General features: G+C 34.4%; 1 protein-coding gene across 1 annotated transcript in view; it reads left to right on the forward strand.

Annotated features, from left to right (window-relative positions):
- Positions 1-25,834, forward strand: part of RYR3 (ryanodine receptor 3) — a gene marked incomplete at both ends in the record, with an annotated part of 242,982 nt that overhangs the window by 76,789 nt on the left and 140,359 nt on the right. Inside the window, 9 exons of the mRNA XM_080345568.1 lie at positions 1,859-2,015; positions 7,840-8,013; positions 11,910-12,031; positions 15,008-15,176; positions 16,224-16,359; positions 17,937-18,032; positions 18,726-18,844; positions 21,268-21,401; positions 22,087-22,328. Coding sequence (XP_080201694.1) covers positions 1,859-2,015; positions 7,840-8,013; positions 11,910-12,031; positions 15,008-15,176; positions 16,224-16,359; positions 17,937-18,032; positions 18,726-18,844; positions 21,268-21,401; positions 22,087-22,328 — 1,349 coding nt within the window. The remainder of the gene's footprint in view (positions 1-1,858; positions 2,016-7,839; positions 8,014-11,909; positions 12,032-15,007; positions 15,177-16,223; positions 16,360-17,936; positions 18,033-18,725; positions 18,845-21,267; positions 21,402-22,086; positions 22,329-25,834) is intronic.

Raw genomic sequence — 25,834 nt, forward strand, 5'->3', positions numbered from 1 at the left:
GCCCTGGTGAGACTGCACCTGGAATATTGTTTCCAGTTCCAGACCCCTCAGTTCCAGAAGGACAGAGAACTGCTGGAGAGAGTCTAGAGCAGAGCAACAAAGATGATTAAGGGAGTGGAGCACCTCCCTTATGAGGAAAGGCTGAGGGAGCTGGGTCTCTTTAGTTTGGAGGAGACTGAAGGGTGACCTTATCAATGTTTATAAATATATAAAGGGTGAGTGTCAGGAGGATGGAGCCAGGCTCTTCTTGGTGACAACCAATAGTAGGACAAGGGGTAATGCATTCGAACTGGAATACAAGAGGTTCCACTTAAATTTGAGAAGAAACTTCTTCTCAGTGAGGGTGACAGAACACTGGAACAGGCTGCCCAGGGAGGTTGTGGAGTCTCCTTCTCTGGAGACATTCAAAACCCACCTGGACACATTTCTATATAATCTGATCTAGGTGTTCCTGCTGCGGCAGGGGGATTGGACTAGATGATCTTTTGAGGTCCCTTCCAATCCCTAACATTCTATGATTCTGTGACTACTCCTGATGACCTTTTCCTCCACATGCTTGGAGATGACATCCATAATGAGTTGTTCTCTCACCTTTCCAGGGATGGAGGTGAGGTTGACTGGCCTGTAGTTTCTTGGGTCATCCTTCTTGCTCTTTTTGAAGGCTGGAGTGATGTTGGCTGTGCTCCAGTCCTCAGGTTGCTCTCCTGTTCTCCAGGACTTTTTAAAGATGATGGAGAGCAGCTTAGCAATAACATCTGCCAACTCTCTCAGCATTCGTGAGTGCCTACCAATGGGGCCCATGGATTTGTGGCTGTCCAGTTTGTATACACAATCTCTAACCTGATCATCCTCAACCAAGGGAAAGTCTTTCTTTTGCCAGACTATCTTTCTTACCTCCAGGGTCTGGGATTCCTGCAGGCTGGTCTTGGAAGTAAAGATGTAAGCAAAGAAGGCATTCAGTAACTCTTTGTATGATCTGTCACTAGTGCACCCTCCTCATTCAGCAGCGGACCTACATTTTCCCTAACCTTCCTTTTGTTGTTGATGTACTTGAAGAAGATCTTCTTGTTGTCCTTGACACCCATGGCCAGATTTGCTTCCCAGTGGAGCTTCGCCTTCCTTGTTGCATCCCTGCATACTCTAACAGCCACCTTATGTTCCTCCCAAGTGGCCCGTCTCTTTTTCCATATTTCATAAACGTCTGTCTTCCACCTGAGTTTTGAATGGAGTTCATTACTCATCTATGCTGGCCTCCTACTCCCTTTTCTTTATTTCTTGCTCGTTGGGAAGCATCGTTATTGAGATTTCCTAGTTTTCACTCAGAAGTCTAGAAGCATGGTGGAAATCAGAATATAGCACCATAAGGGTATACATGTTTTAACTTTGGCCTTCTGAACCATGTACTTTACTCTTGGTGTGTTTATGATTGCAGATGAAACACTCTCATAACTTACAGGGATGTAGAATAGTTCTTTGGAATGCTGAGTCCTTGCTTAGGTTTAATTAGTTTCTTTAGGCAGTCAGCTGAAATGTAGTTAATTTACACTTCAGTATTTTTTAGAAAAACGTGGGTTTTTTATGGACAACTTATGTAACACCTTAATAAAACAGAGAGAGGGTATAGAAATAAGAATATTAAAGGTATGCTTCTTTCCAGGGTTCCCTTTGCAAATATGTTAACAGTTTTGCATCTGTTTTAATGCAAATATTGAAATCAAAAGCAAAAATGAATATATATATAATATATATTTCACCTTTTTTTTTTTTTTTTTTTCTTCTCTGAGCATCCTTCAAAGCCCAAAATAGAATTACTATTTTTGCCTGCTTCATAAATTATTTTCTGGTTTCTCATGTTAAGCTGGAGCGGAAGTAACATCAGATGGGGACAACCTTTCCGTCTTCGACATATTACAACAGGAAGATACTTGGCTTTGAGTGAAGATGAAGGACTTGCAATGGTAGACAGAGAAAAGTCAGACACAAAATCTACTGCTTTTTGTTTTAGAGCATCAAAGGTAAATAACATCAATGCAAGTTTGTCTTGAATGTGGAGCACTCAAATACATGATTTGAGTTGGTTCAATGACTTAAAAAGTTATTGGTAATTTCTAAATTGAAACAATTGACAGGGATTATTTGTGGGTTGGAATAGATGATCTCCAGAGATCCCTTCCAAGCCAGTCATTCTGTGATTATGCATTTAAATACAAAGATAAGCAACCTGAGTCAAGAGTAACAATGATGACTAAATTTTAGAGTAAATTAAAAAAAAAAAAAAAAAAAAAAAGATGAAAAAAGATGGAAAACTAATGCAGTGCAAGATACAGAGGTTCAATATGAATGCTTTAATCATTATAGAATAATTTTAGTTGGACAGAATCTAATCAGAATGTTATTAATTCCAGGTCTAACTGTCATAATTCAGTTCAGTTGGGCAAAATTCTGCCCTTGCTATTCTTTCTGCAGTGTGTTGATAGGTGAATTGCAAGGAAAATGTAGTCAGTGATTTCTAAACCATATGTTTTCAAACTGTGCTCTTTAGTGAGCTTCTAACTGCATATCACTAGCTTTTTCATCATTTCCAGCTCAGAAAAACAGTGCAAGAGAGAATGGAGAATAATTATGGAGATAGGCAAAATTCATAACTATTTTCCAGAAAGTGAAAGATTTTTACGCCAAAGATGACAAAAAGTTTTTACATGCTTTCATGATATGACTTACAAATAATTGCCATAGCTGCTATGATAAACATTTTTATTAACTATGAGAGGTTAAACGTCCCATGTAATTCAGAATGCTGTATGATCCTTGGAGGGCAGTGAAAAAGAATCTTTAAAGTTAGATATATATTTGATAAAATCTAGCAGTAAAGGTCTTGACAGATGGTAGACCTTTATTAGTATAATAAAGCAAATACTTTTTAGTATGTTGAAAATAACAATGTTTATTTTATCAGTGTGACTGCATACGTTATGCTGAGAATTTTTATTTTAACCAATCAAAATAATGAAGAACTATAAGAAGTTTCCTTAGATTGCTAGATACTCCACCAAATAGTTTTTGATTCTTTCTTCAGTGAAAACACTACGTAGTGTAGATAGTAAGTATGATTTTTGTGCAGGGGCATTTATTACAGCCATAATTTTTTTCCCATTTTGGCAAATCATGGTACCCTGGTAAGGACAGCAAATGTGCCAGGAATGCCACAGTTACTAGTTTGTGTTCAAATTCCTATTATGTACTCACTGCCTAATTGGACACTGGCTGTCCTGCTGTTTCTCATATTTTAAACTATACATATAAATGTATAGATTTTAAGTATATAAATTTTACATTTATGTATGTATACTCCTATATATTAATTCCTGTTACATTGAATAAACATAATCTTATTTTTTTACACTTTTTTTAAGGTGTGCCTCAAAGGCACATAAGTGAAATGTTTTACAGTCACCAAAATGACTAAGTTGAAGTACAGTGGTAATTAATTATGAAGAAGTAAATAATTACTGTGTAATGTATTCATCTCTTCTACTGTGTTTGGACATGTTATAGTTGTTAATGCACATTTTTGTATTAAATAGAATCTCAGCATCTCATCATCCTAGGCTTCGTTCTGTCTTACATAGAAAAGCATATTTTGAACTCACAATGGGTTATAAATTTTATTTTGCCTGTGTCAAGAGTAAGAATAGTCATTTGTTGTCTGGGCAGGTGAGAGCTGCACTGGCCCATGGGTACAGACTTTAGTGTTTCCAAAGACCTTAATATGGCATGAATTAAGGGAAATTTCAATATAACTGTCTAATACCTTCCTATCTAGCTGTGTACAGGTCCTTAAAAATAGGGTACTGGAATATCTGGTTGTTTACCGCACTTCTGCCCCTTTGAATAATAGAATAATTCTGATTGGAAAGGACCTTGGGAAATCATCTAGTCCAGCCTTCTGCTCCATGTGGGGTCAACACTGAATTCAGAACAGATTAATCAGAACATACGTTGCTGTGGAGTATCCAAAAGGAAATAAAACATTTCTGAATTTAGATATTCTTTCCAGTTTGGAAGCCAGCAAAAAGGTTTTTATGTAGAAAAGAGATAATCTTTGCCAGTAGGCAAAGCTATGTGGAGTGTACCAAATCCCCAATGCTTTCCAGGACCCTGTAACACATGACTTCAAGTTTTTTCAATACTTGCTATAGAGTACCTCTTGTGGAAGAAGCACACCTTCCTTCCTCCTCAGTATTGTTACATACCACTTCAGCAGTCTTGTGTGCTCCTCGCTTTTCAAAACCTGTGATTGCATTCACCATGTATTTACTTTCACTTTTTTTTTTTTTCACGGTAACCCTGGAAATTGAAATAGATCTTTTAAATTATAAAATAAAGATCAGAGTTTTTCCCAGTATGTCCTTACATAAGTAAGAATAGAAGGGAGCTTTCAAAAAAGTGAAAGAATGTGCTAAGAGAACATTATGGTGCTGGTTGTAGTGAAAAAAACATGCAATATATGTCTTTTTACTGCAACTTACTGTAAACTAAGCTCACCAGCATCAGAAATTGATGGAAAACCCACGAACGATGCTTTTTGTTGGGTTTAATATGGAGATTACTTTTTGCAGTTTTAAAATGTCAGCCTTTGTATTTTAAGGCAACAGTTCTGTCTGTGATGCCTTGTGACCAGAGGCAGCAGTTTCCCGGCAGCAGATGGAATCCTATTTTGAAATGGGTTGTTGTCATTCTAGCACAGTGCTTGGCTCAGTATACTCTGCTGAGCAGAACCTTGGTTCTGCTTATAAATTTCTTTGAGAATAAACACAGTGAAGTATAAGACCATTTAAAAAAAAAATGTTTGTTTAAAAATTGTTGTAGCCCAGAATTAATATTGGATATTTCATATTTTATTTTCATGATGGTAGATACAATTGACAATGAAGAAATTATTGATGCAGTCTGATTAAGTAACATTTTGACACATTCAAAAGTCACAGATGACTCATGCAGAAGGATTTGATATCATTTTGATATTACTGCCAGCATGTAGCTATCTTAAGGCTCAACGTGGCATTAGGATGTCGTAATAGCAATCATAAAGTTTAATTTGTGGTTGGAATAAGATGAGAGGTATTACAAAGTCCTTTACCTACAATTGCCTCTAAAAGTTCAAGTATTTATTTGTATGTTCATATTTTAAATTATCATTTCCCACTAAGCACTACATTTCAAATATAGCATTAAGCTATTCTTTTTCTGCTTATTTTATATGAGAGGAGAAAGCAGAAGGTAAAATTAAAATAACTTCTTTTTTCTTGCATATTTGGAGTGTAGAAATGAATACAGAAATGTATACAGAGTACAGTAATCCCACTAGCAAGATACGTAAGCTCGTTGTATCAGTCCTCTGCACTTACAGTTGTAGAACTTTCATCTTTTTCTTCTGTAAAACTGGGGTAGCCTATGACGGTAATTTTAACGCAATGAGAGTGTGCCACACCAGAAAATACTACTTAATTAGCTCTCATAGGTGAGATTTAATAAGAGTTCAACAGTGATGTTGTTTTGCTATTTTTAGTGCTATGTAAACAAGTCCTTAAAGTACCAGGGGTTGTTTTCTCTACTGAATTTTTACAAGACAACTAAAAAATCATTGTAAAGAAAGCTGGGTTTATTTGTCCTGTTCACATTGCCATTCCTTACCTTCCTTCTGTCACAAAGGAATCTATGATTCTATGAATTATATCATTTTCTAAATCTTGTAATTGTTCTGATTTATTAAATATCTTAAGAAAATTTATTTTTTGATGGCTTTGTCCTCAAGTTCCTTTGTTCATTCCTTCTTTCTTTTTTTTTTTTTTTTTTTTTGTTACTGTTATTTTGCCTTTGCCATCTTCCAGAACAATGATGTGATTTGTTTTCCTCAACTTGATTCATTCATGGCCTGAGGGATTTAAACTGAGAATAGGTTGTGAAGAAAGTGTTTTGAAGGAGACAGTTTTTTGATATTTTGCTGTTAAGACATCTCAAATATCTAGATAAGAGATATTTTTTTCCCCTTTCCCTGATAATCTTTATCTGTATATACTTTTCAGCTGTTAGAAAATACACCTTGTCTTTGCACACTGCTATCAAATGACTTGGCTGAAATCCTAGAGAAACTGGACAGAGTGCAAAAAGCAAAACATCATGAAGAGGAATTTATGCTGTATTGCTTAAAGTGAGAACAGCCTTCAGGCCCCCAAAATCATTCTGAAGCTTTGTTTCTGAAATTCAAGAAATCTTGTTTTTTTCTTTATGTTTAGGGTCATTAGAAAGGATCAATATCACTCAGTTTTTCAAAACAGTAACTTAATTAGGATTACTTGTTGCCACATTATGATGATTTTCCTCACTGAAATTTTCATTGATGCTTGATTCTTGATGCAGATGTAATATTTGAGAAAAGCATTTTAATCCTCAGTGTGCTATGTAAAGCCCAATAATTAACTGCTATTTATTTGTATGTTTAATTTAATGGCCTCACCATAAATGTGTATTCAAAGAGTTTGTGTTTATCTGTATGTGATATGCAGCCTGCATAAATGTGATGTGACATGATTTCCCCATAGTCTTGATATTGTAATGGTATCCCCAAGGAACATATTTTAATTTCATTCTACTTCACCTTGGCATTGTAATGATGTCTGTTTCAACTAAAGTTGTTATTGAAATGTGATAGCTAAATTCCATGAAAGTAGATTAGCATAGTTAAGATAGAACTTTTTTGCTCCACAGATGTAAAACATTCAGTAAACTAAAATGAATTAAGAAAACCTGTTACACATATAATAATGTAAACTGTATACCAATGTCTAACAAATAAGCAACTACATAGAGTCAAGGTTAAGTCCATTAGAGCATTCAAAGTCATAGAAAAATGATTTCATCTAGTTACCCTGTTTACTTGGAGTTTTTTTGATCAATCACACTCATGCATCCATCATTTGGTATTACAGAGTTTGCTGCATAATTCTGCTCTTATTCCCGAATTCAGTTTTGAAAGGAAAACTGTTTTATTTTAAAGAAAAATACACTTGCTTTTGTGCTGGAGAGTTAAATCATCCGCTTATGAATGAAGAATAATGGATTTAAGAAATAGGTTTGGTTTAAAAATTGTACTGGGCATTTCAGCCAAGCATTGAGCAATGTCTTTAAAAGATATTTGAAAGTAATGAATTTCTCTTCCAAAGAGGATAAATGTAAAAAAAAATATATGTATGTATAGAAGAAGATTAAGAAATACAAAAGTAAACTAAGTGTAAAAGCCAAATTAATATTTTCTCCTTTGCTGGTTGTTGCAATACAGAGGCATCATTCCAAGGGAGGTTTTTATTTGCATATACTATTTATAAGCAAAAAAATCTTTAGCATTCAAAAAACCTAACTAAACTTCGAAATATGTTTCTGCTAATTTTTCATTTCCATATTTAATCTAAAATCTGAAAAAAAATTAGTAATATAGAATTCTACAGGCTCTACTAAACTGAGATTCTAATTACATCTGTAACTCAGTTATTAAGTTAAATATTTAAAGGGTTTTTAATATATAGATACATTTTTACACGCTAATGGATTTGACTTGATTTTTCTTGTTTCATTGAAAACTATGCTTAAAATTTGATATGATTAAACTCAGAATCTAATTAATTTGATAGAAACAGAAACTACATTAAATTTTAGCTGTATCTTAACAATGGGAGTAGCATAAAAATTGTTCAATGTTGGACTGTGATTCAGTGTGGAATTCAATGGTTTATCCTGTTTCAGTATGGAGATTAAATGCCAACTTTTATTTTATCTTCTTAGGAGATGAAAGAAAAGCAGGATTCTAATGTTAAACGTGACATTGAGGGAATGGGAGTCCCAGAAATAAAGTACGGTGATTCAGTCTGTTTTGTTCAACATGTGGCCAGTGCGTTATGGTTGACTTACAAAGCACAAGATGCTAAATCAGCACGTTTAGGTCCCTTGAAAAGAAAGGTAATGTTTGGGGGGTTTTTAATTACTTAGAAAATGAATGTTAGATGCATAACAGTTTTTATCTGTCCTGTTTTTTACCATTCTACAAATGTGACCATTGTGAGTTTAATTGTTTTGTGCTCTGTTATTGAAAATGGCGTGAATATGCCACTCTAAAAATGAAGACACTGATGAATATTAACATACATACATAACTGAAGAAAAACTTTCCCACTAAGAAATGTATTTAGCTATTTTTCTTCACAGAATAAATTATTAATTTGTGCTCAATTTTTAATTTAGACACTTCTGTAAACTATGGAAATTCCTGATTTTGATGGTCAAATCACCTTTTTTTGAAAATCAAAATTTAACTGTTTAAGGGTATAAACTTATAAGTCATGTTACTTTCACTGTTGCTTAAGATTTTTTTTAATTGACTATAGTGTATGGAGTGACAACTAAATTTATTACTTAAGAAACGGCTCTAGAAACTGCTGAAGTTTCTTAAGAGATATTAATGAAAAATTTCCTTCCAGAATGTTAGATATAATTGTGATGTGGCATCAAGATCTTTCTCTTGGCCTTTTGGTACTAGTATATTCTTTCTTGGGGCTATATGACCTGTCATGTCTTCAAATTACATTTACATTTCATTCAGAATTAAGGGATTCTGTTCTAGCTTTGCAAAGCTGTGTCATTAACAAATGATTCTTTGATTCTGTATTCATAGATTTTTACACCTGAACCTATTGTTAGAACATGAAAAAGAAAAAAATTTAAAAGTTCATTACTGAAAAGAAGACGGAATTCTTCTTTAATTACTTGTATGTGTGTCCATTCACAAGAGGATACTTGTATGCAAGGACTGTAATACAAAAAACGAGGTCCTCAGCAGCACCCTTGGCACAATCTTGTTTATGCAGCACATGTGCTCATCCTTTTCACTTCCTCTCAGCAACCTGGCTGATCAGAGAAATTCTTCACTGTATGCCACTCATTTAATATTTTCTTGATAAGAGATTTAATCACACAATTTCCCATGCCAGTATTGGCTTTGAGATTTCTTTCCTCAGGGAGTCCAATTTTATTTCTTGAAAAGACAACATGTAGATTATTCCTGTGCATTCAGTGAAGAATGGGGTTTAGTATTTTTTCCCCCCACTTTTCTGCTCTGCAAGGGACTAAAAAAGCCTCTGTAATTACCTGGTACTTTTATTGTACTTTCAAACTGTTTGATTCATGTTCAAAGACACTAAACCTTATGTTGCCCTCTCACCTGGAGAATTCTCTCCTGTTAAGTGCCTTCAAACAGAAGAAAATCCAATGCTTCTTGCTTCCTGTAAACGATATTCCTGTGGAGGCTATAAACTGTTTTTCATTCTCTGCAAAATTTGGTACTAGTCTAAAATTTTGTAAGCAAGTTTAGATACATACATCCCTTTAAATTTCATATAAAATTTATTTCTTTTTCTACAGTAAAAGTAAAGTCATAGATTTGTATGCATCCTCCACCATAAGGTGGTCATGAGACTTCTCACTTTAGGTTACTGTAGTCTTTCTCAAGCTGACCTGCACTCTATATAACATGCCTCAGTAGCCCTAGGAGGATTGAGAAATACCTTGTTTTTGCAAGGGGCAAAGGGTTTTTTTGTTCCCATAACGTAGCCTTTATCATGACACCTGCTGCAAACCTAGAGACGAGAAAACAACTATGGTGTTCTGTTGTAAAAAACTCAAAATGCCAAGTAAAATTTTCTGTTGTTTGGCTTTGGTGTAGTTTCATGTCTCCAGTTATCATGCTGTCTTTGCAACACACAAATATCTAAGAAATTCTGTCATCTTTTATGAGGCTTCTGTTGAAAGATTTCTGCCAGAATTTTGATCTGTTGTATCTCTCTCTCTAAGATCTTGGTAACTAAAAGTTCAAGACTTCTCCAGGTAGTGGTGATGTTTACATCAGTTTTCTATTCGATATTCCTCAGCCATCCGGAACAAGTGATGGATGCCCATACATACAGTTTGAGAGCTTGCCTCCGTGCTTTCATAGCTCTGGGGTTATGAACTCCTGCAGAGCTCCAGAATGCTGGAGCTCAGAGAACAGAGAAACATATGCTACATGATTTGAATTAATGTCCTGGACCATTACTCAGCATATTGGTCAATCTCAATGCCCGGCTTTACTTCAGCAACCAAGGCAGTGCCAAATGCTGGTGTTGCGTGCTTCTGGTCATGATCTACTTACTGGAGTTCTAAATAGCGCTTTCCTGTTGTTGTGGTGTTTCTGGATGATTTAGTTGTTGGTGTTGATTGTTTTGTTGTTGTTGTGCGTTTTTTGTTTGTTTGTTTGTTTTCTTTATTTGGGGTTTTTTGTTTTGTTTGTATTTGGTTGGTAGTTATTTTTTGTTTGATTTGGTTGTGGACTATTTGGGTTTGGTTTGCCTGTTTGTTTTGGTTTGTTTTTGTCAGAGAAATAGAGAAGATTAAGTCCCTCTTAAAGACTTGTCTGTTCCCTATCCACTGCATACTTAGGGAGAAGCGTTCATATCTGGTACACAATGGTTAAGGTGCAATTACTTTGCAAGGCATGGCAGCTTTAATATCCTGTCTGTCAAATATTTTAGTTCCTGTATCATTCCTGTAGCACCAAAATTTGGAGCTACATGAAACGGTCTGAGGAAATATTATCTGATTGTCAAATGTTTTCTTAATTGCTTTGTGACAGGAAGAGCAGTTCAGTTGTTCAGTTAAGAGACCTCAGTACGTTTCTTTGTGGAAACATTTTGTGACATTTCAACCACAGTGTGACTCTGTATAAAGGACTTAAACAAAGTGGAAAGAAGACTAATACATAAATTAGTCTTCTTTCAGGCAATATTTTCAGTACACTAATTGAAAAGTGTTTTCCTAGTCTTCTGCATCCTATTTCCATGGATTCTAGGGTCCAGATAAACTCATAGGGTGAGGTACACCTCTTTTGAAAGTACTTCCTCAGCATCTTGGAAGGAACAGAGCATATGTGTACTTTGGATCCTGCCCTGTACAAAAAACCATAACTTTCCAAAGCTTTGATAGACCTATATGTCATTATGTACAAAAAGTTGTTGGCAAACAATCTTCCCATTTGTGGCAATAACCACTTGTATAACATTGTTGTTTGTTAACTAGTCAGTGCCTACACAATTACTCAGCTAACTGGGAAGTTGGACAGCAAAGTTTTAGAACTAAAAGAATACATTTTTCAGTGGAGAATTCAGTCTTAGGTGAAGCAGCAGGATAAGTCACATTTAATTCTTAAAGAAGTCCTTTTGGATTTTAATGACCCAAAATGATCAAGATACCTAAAAATTATGCTGGCTTTTTGTGAAATTGGGTATTTATCTAAGGAGAAAAATTAAAAACTCAACAAAGGATCTCTTCTACTGCTTGAAGTTCCTATGATGTTCACATCTGATTCTAATGAGAATCCAACCTACCTTGTAGACAATAGTTAAGTGAATCAGAAGTTACTCATAAATGGTTCTGCTCCTTTAGCTCCATTGTAGTTTTTATGTTGTTTTTCACTCCAGCTTGATTTTCTTGTCAGTAGTCTTTTTGTGTGTGAATCCTTTAGTAAATGATGCTTAAGATAGTGAAGATCATCTTTCCCTGACAGAAAGCTGGAAAATATTTGATAAGCCTATCAGTTTAATAAATTTCAGGAGAATAAACGTAAATTAAAATGTTTTCTCTGGTTAACTTTTATGTGAGACTGAGAAATTTGTAATTAACTAATAAACAGGTGTTCAGATAAAGTGATTAACAACTAGTAGCTCAGTATATATGCAATTACTGTTTTCAGTGCAATATTGAAATAAGTTACAAAATATTTAAAAGCACAAAGTTTTTTTAAGTAATTATTGTGATAATTTCAATAGGTTATATTACACCAAGAAGGCCATATGGATGATGGTCTAACCTTACAAAGATGTCAGCACGAGGAATCCCAGGCTGCTCGAATTATTCGCAATACTACAAGCTTATTCAGCCAGTTTATAAGGTACTTGTTACCATCTTACACACAAAAGTTTTTTGTTTCTTAATTTGTTTTTTAAAGTATTCTAAAATAAGGATTTCTCTAACAAAATCCATATTTCCTACTTTCAAATATTTGTATTTAGAAGCTATCTGCAATATGTTTTTACTGACTTAAGTTTGCCATTTTGATGAGTAATGTCATTAAATAGATAAAACAACTTATTTATTTACATGAAATCTAATACTTTGAAGCCAGAAACAAACCAGATCATAATCCACGTTGAAGAACATATGCTAAGTGATCAAAGTGTAACTCTATTAGTATGTACTCTACAGTAGCTAGAACTTCACAATATTAATGAAAGGGTTCCTATTTTTTTTTGCGGTAGACCAAATATTATAGTTAACTCTACCGAAATTTGTCAAACTAATTGAAAGAAATATCAATGTCTAATACTGTTTAGATCAAAAGTGTGAGGGTAAACCACAGCAGCGCCAAGTCCACCAAAAAAAAAAAAAAAAAGAAGGAAGAACAAAATAGACCTCTGAAGGTCTTGGAGTGGAATACCAATTTATTGTCTTCAAAATCTGGACTGCAACATTTTACCTGTGTATTTTTAATCACCCATGTTGTTGATCCTCCTGCTTCTCTGTCATCTTTCTGATCATATCTGGAAGATTTAAAGATTCAGTCCCCTCTGGTGAACTGAATGCAGTATAACAGTTGACACACCAGAGGGACAGGATACTATCCAGAGGGACCTGGACAAGCTTGAGATGTGAGCCCATGTGAACTATATGAGGTTCAACAAGGCCAAGTGAACGGTCCTGCACCTGGATCAGGGCAACCCCTGGTATCAATACAGGCTGGGAGATAAAGGGATTGAGAACAGCGCTGCTGAGAATGACTTGGGGGTACTGGTGGATGAAAAACTGGACATGAACTGGCAATATGCACTTGCAGTCCAGAAAGCCAACCACATCCTGGGCTGCATCAAAAGGACCATGGCCAGCAGGTCGAGGAAAGTGATTCTGCCCCTCTACTCTCTTCTGGTGAGACCCCACCTGGAGTCCTGTGTCCAGCTCTGGAGCCATCAGTAGAGGAAAGACATGGACCTGTTGAAGAGTGGACAGAAGAGACCACAAAGTGATAAGAAGGATAGAACACCTCTCCTGTGAGAACAGGCTGGGTGCGGCTCTGGGCAACCTGATCTAGTTGAAGATGTCTCTGCTTATTGCAGGGGGGTTGGACTAGATGAGCTTTGAAGTTCCTTTTAAACTCAAACCATATGATTGTATGATAACATATTATGTGCAGTTACAACAATTAGGGCAGAAGGCTAACTGTAAGCTGAGAAAGTAACAACTTCTTTTTCTCAGTTAAATTATAACTTGAGCATTCCTAAATTTCCTGTTTAACCAACATGTTTATTTGCAGTGGTATGTATTTATGGATATTCAGAGTCAGTAACAGCATCTCAGCAGAGAGATGATGACTGTAACTGATTATAAGGAATAACACAAGTTGTGATTCTAAGACTTTAGATTATAATAGTATTTATCTTCCAAATCTTTGCTGTACTAGAGGGCAATGCAGTTAGTAATTACAGTTCAGTAAGAATTATTGGGATGTTCCACTAACTGTGCAACAGAACTCAAAAACTAATACGGAAAAAGTTACAGCTGTTTCCATAGATCAGAACACATGGAAATAGTTCTATACTGATTATTCTGCTGAGTGCTTTAGTATTCAAATAGTGAAGAGAAGTATCAGGAGAACTGTCTTAGCTATGTGGTTGCATTTGACTTTTTGAACAATACCTTAGCTATGTTAGTTTGAAAATACATGGCATTTTGGAAAACAATCTTATTATGCTATTTTATTTGTTACTTTTGTTCCCCTTCCCTTCCCTCATTCTTTAGAGTGAATTGTTCATGACAGTTATCTTACATTGCTAAACTTAAAGGATAATAGCTCTTTAACAATCAAATAGACAAAGATCTTCAGTTCAGTCAAAGTTCTGTGTTTCCTTCACTATATGTTTTTGTCTGAAGATTTTTAGGGTAAAATACATTTCTGTGTCTATGTATATTAATTTCTAATTGCTGAGATCAATGTATAGAAATACACAATAAAATTGGTAAGAATATACGTGGTACTGAGCAAACTTTTTTTCATAGTCCTGGACAGAAGTGCTTATTATGATGATCAAGTGGTCATCCTTTCATTACTGTCTAATAGATGAAAAAATTAAAAGATAAGTTTATAATTAAGAATTGGCTTCCACAGAAGGTGTATTTAAAACATCACTTCTTCAGTATCACCAGTGACTACACTACACCTTTGTGTTTCTACTGCTGAGGATATAAAAACAAAGCAACTTCTGCCAGCAATCAGCTCCTCCTAGATTATGTTATTTATAGTAGTGAATCAGACCTTGAAAAATTTGGTTGTCACCCAAATGCTTTAACGGGATGGGGACATTATTTTACTGAAAACTGAGATTCCTTGAAATGCTTTGTATTTTCAAATTCTACCCTTTTTTAGTTCCTATATAGAGTTGATACAGATGGCCTAATTGCCAGTTAAAATTACCTGTTATTCTTGTGGTTTTTGTCTCAAAGACTCAATAACCGCTACTATTTTAGTCCATCTGTACATTACGCCTGAATCATCAATAGGATATAAAATACCAAAACAAAGAAATCAATTACTGTAGGAAAGGACTTACCTGTCTCATATTTTTGCTGACTTACATTGTTTTTTCTGCTATTTTTTTTCTTTTTCCCACTTCAGGAACCTCTGAGCACTTCACACCCAAACAATAGATGTTTGAATGATTTGCAGTTCAGATCAGCTGTTGCTCATGTACATATGTCATATGTATAAAAAGACTTGATTTAGATACCAGCAGAAAATAGGCTGCTACATAATACTGTAAATTACAGTGTGAAAATGAATAACGCTGCCAGTCTTTCTCATTGTTGTTTTACATAGTGGAAACAACAGAACACTATCACCCTCTGCCCTGCCTGTTGAGGAGATGGCTCAGACTCTGCAAGACCTGATTACTTACTTCCAGCTTCCCAAAGAAGACCTGGATCATGAAGATAAACAAAACAAGCTTCGCTCACTCAAAAACAGACAAAATCTATTCAAAGAAGAGGTACAGAGGGAGAAATTCTATATTATTTCAATTTTAAGTCTGTCATGCCACAAACATTAAGAAGAACCTAAATATCATCTAGATGTGTGCATATGATTTATTATGTAATCTAGAGTTCCAGAACTGAAATATGTATATATATATATATATATATATATATAAAATAGACTGTAATGCCATAGGATAACTTGCTATGACGTATTTTTCACTTCCACACTTGTTAAAGGGCACAAGCTCTCTCTTACAAAATTCAGTCTTAATATTTCTGACTATCTTTGAACAGATGTCCTTTTTAAAAGAAAAAGTTGTGACAAGAAATTTCCTTTTCTCTCTATGAAGTTATAAAACTTAGATCAATTATAGATGTTATTTCTGATGTCTTGTGCCCCAGGATGTGAAACGGGAACTTTTTTCTCTAGAAACTGGAAGAATGCTAGTATTGTGTAGTAGAATTACTCCTTTCTGAAAATGGAATAATTGTTTCTGTATAAATGGGAAATATACTTTACAATGGTTTTAGTCATGTTTGGATTGCTTCCAGGTTTTCAATACCATTTTAGTCTACAATCAAACTGAAGTTAGAAATCTGTTCTATTATTTGAACTTGTTTGTTTTACAGATATTTAATTGGATAGTAAAATTTCCACCTTATTAATCAACAAAAATTTCTTTGTGTATAGATTTCAAGTGTGGGGGGTGTTTTCCTATATAAGGAAGATTTTACGTTAAAAAAAAAAAAAAAAGTTTGTTCACAAAAATTATAAAAGCCATTACTGTCAGCTTTGTTTATTCCTTTCTTTTTATGATACTTAGCTGGGTTAGGAAAAGTACTAAATCATTCTCTAAAATGGATGATTCTGATATACAAAAGTACATATTCAAATCTGGTAAGCACAATAGGTGTGGTCTTTTCTTTTGTTTTTTTGTCTTTTTTAATATCAAAGATGATGCAGGTTTTAAGTATACACAGGAAAAAATCTTTTAAGAGGACAACAACAAATACTTTTTCATGTACAGCTGGCTTTCCTCTCTGTCATCTGTGTTTAGGGAATGCTGGCACTAGTTTTGAATTGTATTGATCGCTTAAATGACTACAACAGTGCAGCTCATTTTGCAGGAGTTGCAAGAGATGAAAATGGAACAGCATGGAAAGAAATTTTGAATCTTCTTTACAAATTGTTAGGTAAGTTCTTCAGTAATCTACTAATGTAATAAGACAGTATATGTATTCTTTATATTCTACTTGCTGCTTTACCACTAAAAAATATGCTGTGTGTTATTCATTCTGTCATGTAAACTACAGAATTTCTTCCATATACTTACAGATATTTATTACAGAGGATAGAGTTTATTGAGAAATTATACACCAGAAAAACAAATCTCAACTATGGAAAAGATTGGTGCAGCATGCCAAATGCATTTCTAAAAATTTAAATACACCTGTGGTGTGCAAATAAGTGTAAATTATTATTTTAAAAACTAGAAAAACTGGAAAGCAGTCTCTATATATAAAGCTGAAGAGAAGTCAGAAAGTAATAGTCAGAACTCATAGGTCTGCTGAATTCATGTTTGTCACTTGAGGCTTAGATTTATATGTTAATAAAAATAATTACATAAACAGAAAAAAAGAGATTTATTTTTTCACATTTCAGTGCCATGCAAACTGCTTATGTGTTGTATGGCCAAAATTACAGCGTAGGAGAAATATGTATACATGTATTTCTTTAAATCACTAATTTGATCACCTGAGTTGCATAATTCCTCATATAGGAGAATTCTGTCTTTTAATGCAGTTTAAATACACTCTAATTTCATTACAAGGGAAGTTAGTCCCACACCACAGTAAAATACACAAGTCAAGAATTAAAACAAGGACAGAACAAACCAGGGGTAGTACTTTGAAGCATGAGATTACTCAGATAGCACAGACATGCAGATGATTTTGGTGAAATTTTCTCATTGCTTTAGGAAGTAATGACATACCATTGTCTATATTTTGGTACAGAGTTTAAAGAAAAGTAGGATTAAAAAAAAAAACACAACAAAAACACCTCTTTAGTGCTCTGCAGGCCTTTTCAGATTTTTGTATTGATTTTCTTCAACAGACACATGTTGAACACACTGTATACAAAAGGCTTTTTTTTCCCCTGTGCTCAGTAATGATTTCTGGAAGAAAGAAAATCAGCATTGCTTGAAATACTTGGATGCTGATGAGCTGTCAATGTGCAGTCAAATAACATTGTGTTCTGCACTGGAGAAGACTAAAAAGCTATCCATTGTAGAACGTGTTTAAATCAGAATGTAGAGATAAAGAGTAGTGCTCAACCTGCAAATGATCTTAAACTTCTGCAAATTATCTACCTGCTCATTGGTAGGAATAAGTAGAAAAAGAAGTGTTTCAGCCTCTTGATCATGACTGTGCTTGAAATTTGCATCAAACAAGGATGGCGGATTATTTCTATTTAAATTTAACAATAAAATAAAACACAAGCAAACCATATTTTTTTTTCTGAAATTCTTGTTTAATTAGTAGACTCCTGCCAACTTCAAAAACTACATGCTCTTTAGAAACTATGTAAGTTGCTGATATTTGAGTTAATGAAAATCTTAATTATTACCGTAACATGTGTATTTAGGATTTGTCTGTTTGTTATTTTGGGAAGTTGTTATAAAAACTGTGTTAAATATATATATGATTAGCATTGGTGATTTAAAAAGGAAATCACCTATAAAATTATACCTTGTGGGGTTTTTTTTCAGCTGCTCTCATTCGTGGCAACAGAAACAATTGTACTCAGTTTTCCAGTAACCTGGATTGGCTAATAAGTAAATTGGACAGATTAGAATCTTCCTCAGGTGAGGCTCACTTTTATCAATGTGAATTAACTATCACTATACCATGCACAGCTGTCTTACATTGTAAATGTCAGAGCAGTGTTCCTTGAAAACAATATTTGTTAGAAGACAAATACACTGCATTTTTTGTTTTTTAATCAAGGAAAGTATTACATTTAAACAGCTATTTTTGTGGCATTTTTTGGTTCCGTATATTTGGTACATGCAATACCACAGCCAATCAGTGTTGAATGTGGCTTTGGTGAATAAACGGATTGGGTCAAACAGTATCAAGACTACTGTCCCATTGCTATTGGATATCACTGTGTTGTTTGTGGACACAAGTACAAATAACAGAGAGAGAGAATTTTCTTTTTCATGATCAGGTATTCAACAAAATATTGAAATACTATACAGTACTCCCTAATAAAACCTCTATCTCTCTCATTGAAAACGAGCTAAACTTGCATTTTTCTCAAGTGGTTTTAAAATTGTGGCTATTTGCAGAAGAAAGGAATTAACAGCTTAATAATGCATTTATGTCCAATGTGGTTCATGTCATAGTCATATCCATACTCTTTAAAAGTGTTTTCATTCTCTTTTTAGGCTGGAGAAGATATAGCATCTCTTAATATACTCTTATTTACTGAGCTTTTAGATTGTGTTCAGTTGCACAAATGATTTAGTGACATTATTTCTGTGGCCTTCAAACAGGTATTTTGGAAGTGTTGCACTGCATCTTGATTGAAAGCCCAGAAGCTTTAAATACAATATCTGAGGAGCATATCAAATCCATTATTTCGTTGTTGGATAAACACGGGCGCAATTACAAGGTATTTTTGGAAAAACTGAGGATGTATTAATAATCCTTCAGTCATTTGTGGAAAGTGGAAAACAAACAAACAAACAAAAAACAAACAAAAACAACCTAGAGCAATATCTACATGGAAATACCCGATTCTAGTACCTTTAAAGGAATAAAATAACCTTCAAATACATCTGAAAAATAGCTTTGTTGGGATTAAAAAAAAGTGTAACATATAATTACTTTTCATTTTCAAATAGAGCAAGTATGTATGACAGGCAAATAGTTTAGAAATATTGATAACCACTCAGAACTTCGGATATATTGAGAAAATGAAACATTCTGGTGGCTACAAGCATGTGAACAAAGTAGCTTCCTTTGCGATGCTGGGCTCTACAGAAGCAGTGAACTAAATCCTGCACAGTCAATCATAACTTGAGTAATAATAATAGTAGCAAAAAGAAAAAAATAAAATGAGACATTGGAAAAATAACCCAAATATCTAAAAACACAGGTGTTCAGAAAAAGAAAAAAGAAAACAAAACAAAGCAAAACTAACTGAGTTGCGGCGGAAGAAATAATGGTGAGAATTAATTTAGGCATCAGTTTGCAATTTGTTATGACAGAAGAAGCTGAACAGTGTTTGGCTGTGATCAGGATGATGTCACAACACAGAGGAGAATATAGTTTTATGTGTGATTTTCTAGTGTGAGTTTCCTTCTTCAATTCAAATTTTATTTGGGAGACTCATAACCTGGAGGAAGAACAGAGATAGTTTTAGTGAGTTGAAGTTACTGATTTACAGGAGAAAGTAATGTGGAAATCCAACCAACTACAGATACGGAAAACAAGATGACTATTTTTAAGCATGGTTAAGGAGTATGAACGGATAAAAGTAAACATTAAAAATTTGCAATTACAGTGATAAGTTTAGCTGACTGTTTTTAGCTGTTTGCAAGATGACTGCATGGTGCCAGTCACCTGCAGAGAGAACCTTTCAACTAGAGCATCTTGGTGTAGAAATCATGGTGAGAACATAAAGCAGAAAAGGGAAATACTGTATACAGGGGAAGAGTTAGACTGGCTAATGGATTTGGACGTTTCCATTTGTAATGTCTTTAACTAACGTCAGCAAGTAACGAAGTAATGTGATGTAATGAATTATTTATCTGGAAACAGTATATCTTGTTCTTCTGCCAGATTAGAAATTCTGTTGTGATTTAGGAAATAAGAAACATTGATCTTATTAACCAAAGTTGTATCGGAAATTATTTATTTGAAGGAAGTTTGTTTTTTTTTTTATGAAAAGCCTTGTATTAGAAATATGGTCAACGAGTGCATAAAGATTATTGAAACAGTTTATATATAAAATCTGAGTTGCTGATTTTCATTACTGTTATTAAGACACTTTGAGTACTGGTCAGAGTTTGTGCAGTTATTTAAGTTACTACCTCTATACTTCTGCTTCTGCCCAATAAGAGAGATGGTAGAATGGAAAGTGCATGGGCTAGGACATAGCAAAGTTTGCAATACATTAGCTTAAACTGCTGTTGAGGGTGGTTTTGCACTAATTCACTGAGTGGAGAACAGGAGTGGCTAAAATAAATGTTCTGTTCTGCTGCTCCTTGTGTTGTATGAGTTTCCTAATTTGTAATCAACAGTGTGAAGATGGTGCTTTGTCTTGGAGATGGTCTGTAAGAGTTTAAATCATTTGAGCTCATTGCTCAGTGATTGTCAGAACTCAAGTGCATCTTTAAGCTCCTTTTTTTTCTTTAATGAAAGTCTGCAGCTATGTCCCTCAGCATTAAACAACACTATGTTACCGTGTTCTCTCTTTGAAAACCTTTTGCTCTGATAATCTGTGGGAGAATAATGTCAATTTCTTTCACTTTTCAGGCTGTGACAAAAAAACCCACCAACTTTCTGAAACTCTGTTTTGCTTTGTAGTGAATTCTTTTAAGTGTTTTTCATTTAAAAAATAAATGAATTGCTTTTCATATTGAAAACATGCTTTCAGAACAGATTCATAAATAGTCTGAGAGTTGCAGTTGGGAATTGAAAATTAATTTTGCTCAGAAAGTTTTTGGGTTGCAGTAAATTTCTCAGACAATTTCCTTTTACATTTTGAATTGTTAATGAGATTTAATTAAAAATTGTCAAGAGTTGACATACAGCTGTTCTAGCTTTTCTTTTATTCCAGTAGAAATAAGAATAAGGAATCTCAAAGGAAAGCTTTTTTGGGGCATTTTGCAAATGCTGTGTTCTGAGTTTGTGTTCTATGAATATTTGATATGTTCTATCAGTAGTACAGACTATACTTGGTCCATAAATGTGAAAAGTATTTAGAAAACAATGCTAGTTTGTATTTGTTCTTTCCTTGAGATTTATTCTGAATGTAAATTAATATATGCAGCTGCCTTTCTTTTGTGGTTTTTTTTTTTTTCATTGAAGGTTCTTGATGTACTTTGCTCTCTCTGTGTCTGTAATGGAGTTGCAGTTCGTGCCAATCAAAATTTGATCTGTGACAATCTACTGCCTAGAAGAGACTTACTCTTGCAAACACGTTTGATTAATGATGTGACAAGGTATAGTGACATGTTTTATTGTTATGTTAGAAAAAATTGATCTTACGTGTCTTCAATAATTAATTGAAGAAAATACCTAAGAGATGTTCCATAGCTTTCAATATTGAGACATACACCTTAGGAAGTGTTTATATATTAAGTGCTGAGAAGAATGCTGCAGTTGTAATGGAAACTGTGTTCAAATAGAAATGGCTAGATAATAATAAAGTCTGTTCTGAAATAGAAAGATGAAAGTTGTTTCTTCTTTCTCATTCAAAACAGAGCATGGCTTTACCTAATGATTATTACAGAGTATGTAAATATACTGTAAAGTACCTGTGTGCTTTAAGAGGGATTTAATTTCCTGGCAGTCTTACTCCTGTTAAAAAACAAAACAAAACAAAACAAAACAAAACAAACAAACAAACAAAAAACAAAAAACATTTAGGAAATGATGATGTTATTCCTCGTTTGACTATATTTCAAAGCATGGAACCTGTACCTTAGAAGGTGATTCTACAGCAGATTTATAAAAGTCAGATTTATAAAGTCATAAAATGGATCTCTATTTTAGATATCAGAAGAAAAATGTGGACATCTACACTCTTATTGTATTTGCAAAGTTTATTTGGCTATCATACAGCAATATAATTAATATATTGCATTTAATGTTTTACACTAACTGTCTTACATCTTCTTTTTTTAGCATAAGGCCAAACATATTTTTGGGTGTGGCTGAGGGATCTGCACAATACAAGAAGTGGTACTTCGAGTTAATAATTGATCAAGTTGAGCCATTCTTGACGGCAGAACCAACCCATTTACGAGTTGGATGGGCCTCCACTTCAGGTTATGCCCCTTATCCTGGAGGTGGAGAAGGGTGGGGAGGCAATGGTGTTGGTGATGACCTGTACTCTTACGGTTTTGATGGCCTTCATCTGTGGTCTGGTAAGAACATTGTTCACTTCCACTTATTTTTACATTTGGGAGTTACCTACCTTTACCCTCAGAACCTGTGTGTATATAGGATGCTATTTTATGGTGAGCTAGATTTGAAACTCCAGGATATCAGGAAGTTATTTAGAATTTCAGATCAGGCTTATTTTCTGAGATTTTAGTCAATATTGAATTATACCAATTAGGCTTCTTAGCAGATAGCTTCTATTTTCATGATTTTGATCCAAAAATGGCAATTTCCAGATATAGATCAATACTGACCTACGTCTGTTTTTTCAAAATCAGTGGATATTTTGATCTCAGACAAATTCACTGTATATGGATCTACATTTGCAGTATTCTTTCACTTTGTATCTACAGTTGAAGTAAAATGTCATTTTAATGCTCACACTTATTGATAGGTTTAATAAATTGCATTTAAATTTTGATAAATTATTTCATAAAGGATAATTTTGGCAATTAGAAATAAGAATTGCTACCCTGTTATCAACTTTGGTTGTTTTTAGAATGTAAATTTCTGTGATGTATTATCAAACTGAAAACCTGTAGTTGCCTAGCTGTTTGGAAAAATATTTTTCGTATTATTTTCTAAAATAGGCTTATAAGAAAAAATGGAATTTTTCTAGGAATACTTCTTTATATAGTGATCTAGGAGACTCTATCAGTACTGCAGTGAATTGGCTAAACTTGCAGTTTATAAAGAAGGGAGCTAATGGATGCCAGCAAATACATATTTTGTGGTCACTTAAGGATCAGTGATGATAAACTTGCGGTCTTATTAGCCATTCTTCATTCAAGCAAATTGAAGATGTTAGAGGGCTGAGTTAACACAAAAGTGGAAGTCACCACCCATGCAGTTATTTGAGTAAGAGCTCTGGAAGGGTCAAAGGAGATTAGAGGAGGGCTCATCTGAAGTGTTGCAGTTCAAATAAGTTTTGTAATAATGCCTGTGTTACAAAGAATAACCACTGAGGAAAATGGGGAAAACAGAACAAGCTGATTAGGATGCTTTGGAGAGGGATTAGTGAGAGCCCTGTGGGTGCATAATTAGCTGGAAAGTGGCTTTGGGGCTATAAGCGAGACTGTTTTTTTTGGGGGGGTGTGTGTGTGTATTTATTCCTCCCCTAGTACTATATTCAGGGAAGGGGAATTTGAATATCCTTTCTGTAAACAGTCAGGTTTGTCGCAGCAGAATACCTTTTGACCGTGTCAATGTATGTTCCTATAGAAACAAGCAGCAAGGTGCTATGGGCTAATAGTAAGAATCAAATTGCAACCCAGGAAATGTTGATGGTTTTTTTTACTTTCTTAAGGTTCCTAAATGCTCTCTAAAGAAAGAAGATTTCAGAGAAGAAATAATGTGTAGGGCTATAAAATAAGAAAATATTTATTAATTAGTTGTATTTCCTTAATTACATCATCTGCTATTTTTGTAACATCATTGTTAATCAAACTATCAATAAGTAATGAAAGGGGAAAGAAAAGTAGTAGGAAGTGAAACAGTTGCTAAAATTTCTAGAAGATTCTGCGTATGTATTCTACTTACCTAAATATTTAACACAGACCTCTAACAATTAGGTTTTGTACCTAAAATGTGTAACAATCTGTCTTAATTGGTGAAGGTCTTCCATTCACATGGAAGATTTTGTTAAGAATATGGATGAAACATTGTATTAATATGGTATAAAACTGTTATTTTCTCTGGCTTATACCTTTGTTAATCATTAGTTGTTTGATAGCAGATTGTATTAGCTGGGTCTCTGCCTCAAGACAGAACTGAGTTGAAAACTGACTTCATTTTCTGGAATGAGATGTAGCATTTTTTTCCAAAGTTAGACATTTCTGGCCACGTTTTCTCTGAAATGTTCAAACATTGAGTTGGGAATGTAACATTTTGTTGTAAAGAACATTTTATAACAAGCTGTTTCACCAGGACTTTAGCTTTCTATGTTTCCTGTAAAAGTCTTTTAAAATTTGTTCAAAAGACTTAGAATAAACTTCAGTATCAGCACTCTCTATAGAACTGCCTTAATTTAATGGGTTTGTTCCTTGAGTGTGTAGCTATTCATGAGCATTACAAGTATGGGGAAAAACAGACATTTTTTCAGTCCTTGTATGTACAGTCTTTAATTATGAGTAGTGTGCTAATTTTCCTTCCAGGTTTCACTTGCATACAGTATATTCCTTATATTTCTTAATTCCTTGAAATACGGCTAAGTACTCTTTAATTGTTCAGAAAAGAACAGAGTGGGGCCATGTAATTGACACGTGTGTTGTGAATACGCTGTACAAAAATACGCTGAATTAGATTCTATGGCCTTAATCCTAACACTTTCTAATTAGAACATGTTTGACTTTTCAGCTATATTAGCATCGTTCTAGCATAAGATTTTCTATATAAAATACCTGTGTGTATGTGTGCATACACAGAATTCAATTTTTTTTATTCAGCACTACTGAACAATTCTCAAATGAGAGAAATAATGACTTTTGGGAGTTCACTGGGAGACATCTGTAGCATACTCGACTCGAAGTAGTTGAATAAATCATTATTACAAAGTTAAACACTGTTTGAGCCTCAGAAATACAGTGCTGGGAAGTCTCTTAAATCTCATGTCCTGCAGTAAGGGAAAATTCAGAGTGCCTAAACTGTCCTGAACAGCTGACTTCTTCTTAAGAAGTTCCAAACACAATAATTTGGCACAGTGCTTATCTGCTTCATGAAACTTGCCTTACAGTTAAAATGCAATGTTTTTAAAGGTATTGTTTCAAAAGAAATTTTGGATAGATATTTCTTCTCTAAAAATAGATAATCATATGAGATTGAAAAACTGCAGTTATCTGTAAATGTGTAGAGTAAGCTTGCTTCAAATATATTATCTCTAGTTGTCAACATAATTGCTGAGTCCTGTGCATGGCTGCAAGGCTCCACCTTCTCAGGTAGGGAAAATGAAGCTCCCTCTCTTTAGTGTATGGCTGTATTTGATGAAGAACACCTGGCCCACTAAATCCTCTATCCATTCTGCCTTGTGATACTGTAAATCCAGATATTGGTCATAATCACAGCTCTAGGAGAATTACATAATCACAGGATGGTTTGGATTGGAAGGGACCTTTAAAGATCACGTAGTCCAGCCCCCCTGCCATGGACATGGACACCTTCCACTAGACCAGGTTGCTCCAAGACCCATCCAGCCTGACACTTATTTGTGGATGGGGCATCCACAAACTCTCTGGGCAACCTGTTCCACTGTCTCACTATTGAGTATTCACAGTTACGTTAATCTGGTATTTTGCAAACAACTAAAGAAAAACAATATGTGTATATCATAGTTAGCTTTATAAAGAGGACATAATTTACTGTGCCTCAGAACTCTTGCATCAGGCTACTGGGTGAGCTTGCGTGATTTCAGCTGATCATGTTCTGTCTCACAGTGTCAGAGGTCTCAAGTGACTTGCTCAGTTTATGTACTTTGCTGCCACATATCAACATATCA

The sequence above is a fragment of the Nesoenas mayeri genome (genome assembly GCF_963082525.1).
Source record: "Nesoenas mayeri genome assembly, chromosome: 5".
Lineage (NCBI taxonomy): Eukaryota > Metazoa > Chordata > Aves > Columbiformes > Columbidae > Nesoenas > Nesoenas mayeri.